Here is a 9,045-nt window from a genome sequence, read left to right as displayed (position 1 = left end):
GAGAGAGAGAGAGAGAGAGAGAGAGAGAGAGAGAGAGAGAGAATAGAAACAGATTGACGGAGAGATGAAGAGAATGAAAGACATAGAGGAAGAGAAACACACAGAGAGAGAGAGAGGTAAAAAGATGTTTATTCTTGTCTCAGGGTTACATTAGTGAGAGGTATGACTGGCCTGTGGTGTTGTCACTCAGAGAAATATTGATGAGACTGATCCCTGGTCCACCGCCTGAGAGCTGAGACTGTGTCAACTATATTTGGTCTAACACCTACCACAGTCTTCCTCCCTCCCTCTCCCTTCCTCTTTTACTCTCTCTCCCTTTCTTTCTCTACACCTACCACAATCTTCCTCCCTCCCTCTCCCTTCCTCTTTTACTCTCCCTCCCTCTCTTTCTCCAAACCTACCACAGACTCCCTCCCTCCCTTCCTCTCCCTCCCTCCCTTCCTCTCCCTCCCTTTCTTTCTCCTCATTTACCACAGTCTTCCTCACCCCCCCCCCTTCACTCTCACAATCTAGAGTCCTCAAGATTCTTAAAACTTTTCCCTAAGTAAAAACGAACCCCGTGAGGGAGAGCCTTAATTACTTAACCAAAGACACAAAGATGGATTCTCAAAACATTTCCCACACCCTGAAATAAGTTGATTAACCCCTAACTTACGTAAGATATAAGATGCATCTGACTGACTCGCTATAAACTACGACACACAAAAAACGGGTTCTAATTGGCTGGCTTTAATCTTTGACATAAGTATTGGCGGGTTAAATAGTGGTTGATTTAGGTTAATATGAGACTCGACCCCCTGTTAAGATTATGTTCTCTCTTTGATGTGTAGTTATGGTGAGGTGGAGGAGAGAAATTAACGCCAAGAGGGTTAGGGGACGAGACACAAGTGGATTATGGCTTCAGACGACGCTGTTGTGCAGTAAGGGGGCTGGATACATGTCCTTGTTTATTACGTAACTGACCTAAACGAACGCTTATTTGTATACGGATTCCATGTACACGAACGTTCAGGTGTTTACGTGTCTAGTGAAGGCCAACCCTTATTGATTCAAATGCCCAAAACAGATGACATATACGAACTCTGTCTTGTTTATTTATCCCATGAAGACAAACACTTATTACTTACACTTGTGCGTGTTTGTCTTATGAACAACTACTTCTCAACCTGTCCGAGAATCACCTGAAAATTAAGCACCCCAGCACTACCGGAGATGCTCAACCAAGTTCTAACAATCAGGTTCGCGGGCCTTAACAGTCTCTCCATAGGCTGTCAGAAATGCCCAACCAAAACATGCCACTCATACCCGGGGCATACGAAGGTTTATGTTCCTCTGTACACAACCAACACAAGAATCACCGCGCGGGTTCCTTCTGCAGCCAGGTGAAGGTTGAGTGCATATTGGGGCCTTGAAGACGACCTGCCGCGCTGTGGACATGTCTCCCTCCTTGACACTCAACACCTCTCGCAAGCTGATCTTTAAAGTCAGAACGAGTGGGGTGTGGGAGGAGGGGCGCTTATAGGGGTGGGAGGGGCGCTTATAGGGGTGGGAGGGGCGCTTATAGGGGTGGGAGGAGAGGCGGATATAGAGGAGTGGATAGAGGGAGGGGTGAGAGGAGAGGCGGACAGAGAGGTGGATTGGAGCAGGGGCGGGAGACGGCAGGTGGGGATAATCTCACAAGCTTGGCAGACAGGGCGAAGGTGGCTTCTTGCCCGACTATTCTCTCTCTCTCTCCCTCTCTCTCTCTCTCTCTCTCTCTCTCTATCTCTCTCTCCTTGGCCAATATACTGACACCAGCGTCTTAATTATCTCACAAATTAACTTTAGTATGACAAAGGTAAACATTATTATTATTATTATTCGTAATAATAGCAATAGTAATAGCAGTAATATTGTTTTGTTGTATTTTTCCTCACTATAAATAACTTCTATCACACTATACTGTGCTGTACATCAAGAACCATTATGACTGTACCCATTCATAACACAAACACACAACTAAACTGTAATATGATTTGCATAACTGTACTGTATGTAACTGAAGAAATTGTGTAATACCACTGAAATCATAACACAGACACCCCACTGTTTATATTCTGTATTTTATCTACTACAGTGGGAGTACAGTGTTTATCAGTAAACTACCTCTCATTAACCCACCGCTTCCCTTACTGACAGCGCTGATCGTGCGGCTCCTGACGGGGAGGTTTATAGGAGAGTACGACCCCACCATGGAGGCTGTGTACAACTACCTGGTCCCTCTACCCGGCCACGACCTCCCCCTGCAGGTGATGGACACAGCCGGCCAGGTGAGGGCACTTCATGAGGTACTTCCTTCCCTCCTACTCTAAAGGGTAATAATGAGATCCCGGGGAAGTCCCAGTCCTTACACCTGGTCCTAGTCCACTCATCTGGTCCCAGTACTTACACCAGGTCCCAGTCCACTCACCTGGTCTCAGTCCACTCACCTGGACCTAGCCCTCACACCTGTAAATCGGGACTTAACTTTAATGTTGGGAAGTGAAGGCGGTCGAGTGCAGAGCAGGCCACTACTTATATACCGAAACCTTAGTATACTGTGTACTGTACCTACACTGTGATCAGATAAACGGAACATGTTTCATTTACAGAGTCAGTGTGTGTTGTTTACAGACCACTCAGAAGGAGGATGTAGGCCCAGCACCAGGGAGAACAAGACCACAGGCAGTCTTAGCGAGAGTCAACAGTGGCATTATAAAATTATCTAACATCAGGTAGAGTCCACAGAAAGCTTTGGCGGAGAATTCTCACAAGCTCGAGCCAAGAGATGTGTCATATGTTGGACTAAAGGGAGACATCTGGGCTTGGTGGGGGAGGGGGGGTACTGCTCAGTTCGATCCGCTTTACAGTATACATTGTCACTTCTCAGAGTCGCTACATCCTGTATCTCACAAACATCAACAAACAGTGTCCTATAACACCATGTTTAAGTATCCGTGACAAATGTTTGGTAATCTTAGTGCTCAATATACAATATTATGGACTCCTATTTTTTCCCCATTTTCTTTTATTTCCATTAGCGGATACTATGATAGATGAAAGCGGTAAATTATTGATAATGTTATCCCTCGACACAGATAGACAGATATTCAGCAAAACTTCCAGACTGGTTCACATTGATCCAGCATAGACAGTGTATAGGTGTCCAGATAATGACAAAGTCGATTCATCTCTCATGCAGGTAGACGTGGCCCAAGAGGGACGGGAGAGACAGGTCTCTTGGGGTGAAGGTTTTCTCCTCGTCTTCTCCCTCACCTGCCGACGATCATTCCTATCTCTGGGTCACCTTCGTAGGGTCATCCTCGAGTTGACCCCTGGTGCCCCGCGACCCTTAGTGCTGGTGGGTAACAAGGCTGATCTTACCCACGCCCGCGAGGTCACCCAGGAGGAGATCCGTGACCTGGCTGACCTCTGGGGTTGTGAATATTATGAAGTTGCTGCACCTGAGCCGTGGGAGGTGGTGGTGCGACCCTTCACGGCCCTGTACCAAGCTGTCCTCCAGAGTCGAGGTGCACAGTGAGGGGGAGAATTACCGCGTCTCTCAATACCAACAGTGATGGCGGGAGAAACGCACCAGCAACCCAACGCACGGCGACTCAAACTGCTACATATTGAACACTGAGGAAACGCCCTACTTAAACTCTCATTGTAATACTAGTTTAAACTTCTCACTGATTAAACTAGTTTTATGCATTCAATGTTATGATACCACTTTGAAATTACAGTATTGTTGTATTAACATGTTAAGAGTTTTAATGTTGCTCCTTGCACCATAAAGTTGTGACTTGAGATACCACATTAAAATTGTCATAACAAGTAGATGCTGTGTTAACTGATGACTTCAAGTGACTATCTATCTATACATATGAATCCTTTACCCATCCATCTATACTTATGTATCTGTCTACCTATTTACCTGTATGTGTAGTACTCATCTATCTATCTATTACTAATCAGCGGTAACAGCCCAATATGGTAATTACCGCATTATTGTTGTCCGGGAAATAATTCTTCTAAATTTTTCCAGGTAATGTTTTGATTTAAGCGTTTTATTATTTTAAAAAGTAATCTATTATTATTAGATATAAATAAATATGTTGTAACTTAAATTGACTATTTTTATGGTATAATGGAGTATATCAGTATTGTTTGGTCAACTCATCTGTACAGTTGGTATGTTGTGGAGAATAGATAATGAGCCAGCCCGCTTAGGGAGTAATGTCTACCTCCAACAGATCTCTGGGCTTGATTACTCGTCATTCATAATTCAATGTTGGAAGGACCAATGTATAAAACCCGCTTATAATAAGATAATAATAAAGATTCCTACACATCTTTGGTGGAGAAGAATATTACATTACGAGAATTAACGATCACCTACTTGGCTACGATGCTCCTCTGAAGCCTGATAGGATGCCGATAACAATCCTCACTGAAATCAACATTAGTCATTATTAGTTCCATTTATTGAATTATAACTTATATTTCAGTGGACTAATCATATCTCGTATATTATAACTGATCAATACCAAGCGCTGAAATATTTACCTTTTATTTTTAATTAACTTGTGTCGTAATGATACACCGAAGATATAAGTTCAGTGTACCGAACCATCTCGTTTTCTGCGAACCTATCTATGGCCCTAAATAACATTCACAGATATAATTATTAACTAAGCAAAGGGTATAAACTCGTGATCCCCTATACCAAGCTTACTTGTCTTTGAGGTGTTTGTGCGGTGCTGGAAGATATTCCTCACCAAATTAAGTAAACTGTCTGTGAGAGGACTCTGTGTATCTCCCAACGTCTGTGTCAGCACTGAGTGGCTGTCATGGCTACTGGTTGTACTTATCCCCTCCGTCTTGTCATTTATTTCACTGACGTCAGTCGGGTATACCAGTTACTCAATTAATCATTTAACTATAATAATGTTTTTCATATTGATTTATTACTTACAAATATGCAATATTTAATGGGTTAATTATTAGTTTTTCAGTAGAGATTATGTAGCTAGTTATTTATTATAACTGTTCCCAATTTAAGGAGTAGCATTTTATTATATACACGAGCTTCTACTGTCAGGGATAATTTTTCCATTTAAACATCACCATATCCCTATTTATTATACAGTTTCAGTACAACCTAATACAATTTAGATTATATACAATCTTAAACTAATTTTATCCTTTCCTGTCAGAAATCTGACATATGTATTAGTGCCTTAAGGTTCTTATTATTATAGATGCTGAAGACTACGATTTTCCGAAATTTTTGTAGGAAATTCAGTGATGGAATTGCTTGATAGTTCGAAGAACTTTGTTACTTTTCTGCCACAAGTGAGTTTATTATAATAGTGCTTTCATAATCAGTACATCAATTACAATAGTACTGTACCACAACGAAGTAAAGTTGTTACATAATGTACTATAGAGGAAAGTTTGGCGTCTATACCTTCAGTACTTTGAAGGAAGATCAATGTACAGTGGCTTTATTTTAAAGGAAGTTTTATTGTACAAGTCACCAGGTAATGAATTTTATGGTTGCAATCAATAGTTTAGACAATTCTTAAAAACACTTCTTCTTGTATGACGCTTCCCTCATAAGGACTTGAATATGCCGCGGGTCCAGCGGACAGTAAAGTAGTTACGAGCATGGTGGGAGGTTATTGAAGTGTATCGAGTTTGTGATATTGATCAACCTTAATCTTTATAAGATTAAGAAATAACCTTTAAATTACTAAACTATTATCTATTGGTTTAGGTTGTTACTGTAAAGTTTACATAAAACAATTCACAAAATAGTAACTTTACTTAAGTTTTGTTCTAAGTCTTATGGGATTGACTAACTGAAATGTTTATTATATTTACTATTCATAAGCTTTTTCTTTGTAGATGACAGATGCAGTTGCTTGGGTTAGTTACTGTCGTGAAGAATGTGTAGGAGAGGAAGACCGCATAGAATGTTGCTGCACCAGATATGAGGCACAAGCCAGTGATGGTCAATGTTGGCACATGATGTTGCTGAAGTTCCTCACTTCATTGATTTATTTACTTAAGAAAGTTTGTTTTATGGTGAAATATTTTGGGGGTCCGGACCCCCTTTTCATAAAAAACTCCAATACCCTGTACTTTGTCTTTAATGCAGTATTGTACTCAGGTGTTTTTGAATAGTAAAAAATAATTACTATTGACCTCAGAATATCTCCTAATATCAAGTGCACATGGCCTCAAAATGCCCATAATATTAGTCAGACTTCAAATTTTTCCTGGGGAGGGCCCGCTGCGCTCGCCATGTTCCCTAGCCCACAACTTCTTGGGCCCCCACCCCCTTTTGATGTTCCTGGATCCACCTCTATGTTTACTTTTAACTTTGCAACCAAGGCCTAGGGTCAGTTTGTAGCAAGGTATCTGATTGGCTGGTGGAAGATGTGTAGTCTCCCTGTGTTGCAGGAGTCAAGTGGGCTTGGTCTTGGGTTATCAAATAATTCACTTTACTGGCTCACATTTAGCATAGTGCCTGCATTCTTGTTTCTCAGTGAGTCAGGCAAGTGTGTACCATTTATTTCTTCCTTCATTGTCACAATTGCCATTGTAACGTTTGATCTTGGGCCTGCTCTCATGTACCAGGAACAGTTAAATCTGAAGGACATCAAGTGATGGCTGGTGTCAATAGGGGCCAAATGTTCCAACTTGGCCACCATACCCTCCTTGTTAATGATGAGATCCAGAGGCTTTGGCAGTTGTTCTCTTCTATAGCAAGGTGGATCTTTAAACATTTTGGAAAAGGAAATTGAGTTTTTATAAACAGTTGCAGGATTTTTTGGTTGTTTGGTGTAATTTTATTCCTCCAGTCTGTCCCCAGAGTCGCCCATAAGGAGGTGAACAGAATCGAGCATTGTGTGGTCTATTAAAGCCTGTAAACTGGCTTGGTTTAATAAATTGTAGTTTGGGGATCAATAAATACATCCAACAATGATAAAAATCGCTTGCCTTCAGTTTAATGTCTACACCATTTTTATTCTTCAAAACCTTCTCCTGCATGCGCCTTCACCTGGCTGGCTCTAAGGTCCTGTCTGGTATAAGTAACACACCCTCTTAAAAGTTATATAAACAGCCCTTGGTATGGTTAAACGAAACTAAATTTGATGTGCAAAATAAATATAATGTAAACATACTGTATTACTGACGTTGCTGTATAGTTAGATAAAATTTCTTCCCTTGGTAGTACCTGCCATTTTATTACTTGAGGATCATTAGGTGATGGGGATTGAAATTTATACAAAACATTTTATTGATCATTTTATTGCAAAACTGAAATGATAGTATCCAGAATTAAGAAAAATACAAAGGGGCAAAAGTTTGATAGAAAATGTCTGAGTACTTTTGATGACTGAATATATCTACATAGTATGTTTATTTTAAAAGGATTCATGATATGACATTAACATTATGAAGGAAGAATGTTAAGAAGACTGAATGCATATTATCAAAAATAGAAATACAGTATATAACCTATACCTATCCAAAACTCTTAAAATATGTCCAGTTGTCCACCTTAGGCTCAGGGCTTGAGGAACACAGGGCAGCCTTAACCTGTGTTGGCCGAGGCAATAACACAAAGAGTGACCTTTCTCCTACAAGCAACTCGAGACCTTAAAAATGGATAGGAAATAATGTAGACTTATTTTGTTTAATTGGCTGGAATTGCTTGTTATCATCTTGTTCTTTTATAATTACTGGTGTATCTAATATGATTGTGGTGGATATTATTATTGTTGTACATGTATTTATTGTTATTCTCTTTACTGTACTCTTATTAGTATTACTATTATTTGTAATATTAGTAATATGATCATTAATACTGTTAAAATTGCCCTGCATCATCATCATCATCATCAACATCATTTGTTACTCTCATTATCGGCATTATCTCTTATTACTGTCATTATCACCTATTGTTGTCATCATAATTCCAAAGCTTTGTTAAACACTGATTAGATCTTCCACCACTGCAGTGTACACCTTTACTCAGTTACACTATGTATACACTCCATGACAATTCATATTTAATTCAATCAGCACATACACACACACACACACACACACACACACACACACACACACACACACACCCACCTTGGAGAATCCCTCTATTTATGTACAGTATTGTATTTTCTCTTTCTCTCTCAACCATTTTCTTTATTCACTCCCTATCTCCCACAGACTTGTGTATTTCCTAACTGCATTTCTCCTCCTCCTTTTCCTCCATGCATTCCTTAACCTATGCCCAGACCCTCCTGCCCTACCATCATTTCTCCCTCTGCCCCGCCAGTCTCACTGTGGTGGGCACGGATATGGTTCTTGAGGTGACCCTTCTGGACGAAGCGATGGGGACACAGGTGACAGGCGTAGGGTCTCTCTCCCGTGTGGATCCTGGTGTGTCTGGCCAGGTGGGAGGGGTACAGGAATGCCTTCCCACAGATCTGGCACACGTAGCTCGGCTCAACGCCCACCACTTTTGAACTCTGGGTGACCTGTAGACCAGAAAGAAAAATTTATTATCACATAAGTCTTCACTTAATGCGGTCCTTAGGCTAGGGATTTTAAGTGTATACGTATGATAAGCTGAAAATTTGTACACTGCTTATAAATTTATATTTTTTATTATTACTTTCATGTGTTTTCTACAAGGCATCCAGATTTACACTATTTTGCACTTCTTTGCCATGAGATGTTAAAACATGAGGTCTTCTGATCTGAAAATTTATCACAAGGTGTAAGAAATTGGTCTGGAGTTTGATATCATTAAGACCGACACACACACATCTAAGGTCATGGAGCCAATGTTGATGAGTCAATTGTTAGCTTAAGTAAACCAGTGTACCAGTAACAAGTCTCCAGCCATTATTCAGGTCTTAAGTCCATAGTTATCAAACCAGTCTTAGTTCACGAAGCTCCTCACACGTCCACAAGTTTCTGAAGCCTCTCACAAGTCTTCTGTCAATC

General features: G+C 40.6%; 1 protein-coding gene and 1 long non-coding RNA gene across 5 annotated transcripts in view; one reads left to right on the top strand and one right to left on the bottom strand.

Annotated features, from left to right (window-relative positions):
* The window catches only part of LOC121868253, a 25,156-nt gene extending 21,378 nt beyond the window's left edge, over positions 1-3,778 (top strand). For 2 of the 4 annotated variants that reach the window (XM_042368619.1, XM_042368618.1), the window contains exons 3-4: positions 2,179-2,309; positions 3,221-3,778. In XM_042368619.1, coding sequence (XP_042224553.1) covers positions 2,179-2,309; positions 3,221-3,559 — 470 coding nt within the window. In that variant the 3' untranslated portion in view covers positions 3,560-3,778. Of the gene's footprint in view, positions 1-2,178; positions 2,310-2,630; positions 3,201-3,220 lie in introns of those variants that run through there. The other 2 variants (XM_042368620.1, XM_042368621.1) reach the window with 2 other exon arrangements.
* LOC121868258 overlaps positions 1-4,926 on the bottom strand; it is a 30,001-nt gene extending 25,075 nt beyond the window's left edge. Inside the window, exons 1-2 of the long non-coding RNA XR_006089355.1 lie at positions 4,757-4,926; positions 4,421-4,471 (exon numbers count right to left, since the gene is read on the bottom strand). This is a non-coding gene — a long non-coding RNA (uncharacterized LOC121868258). The remainder of the gene's footprint in view (positions 1-4,420; positions 4,472-4,756) is intronic.
* Positions 4,927-9,045: the final 4,119 nt, after the last annotated feature.

Source organism: Homarus americanus, unplaced genomic scaffold (assembly GCF_018991925.1).
Source record: "Homarus americanus isolate GMGI-L3 unplaced genomic scaffold, GMGI_Hamer_2.0 scaffold19318, whole genome shotgun sequence".
NCBI classification, from domain to species: Eukaryota; Metazoa; Arthropoda; class Malacostraca; order Decapoda; family Nephropidae; genus Homarus; species Homarus americanus.
The sequence above is the reverse complement of the archived record's forward strand: the minus strand, read 5'-3'. Positions and strand labels throughout refer to the sequence as shown.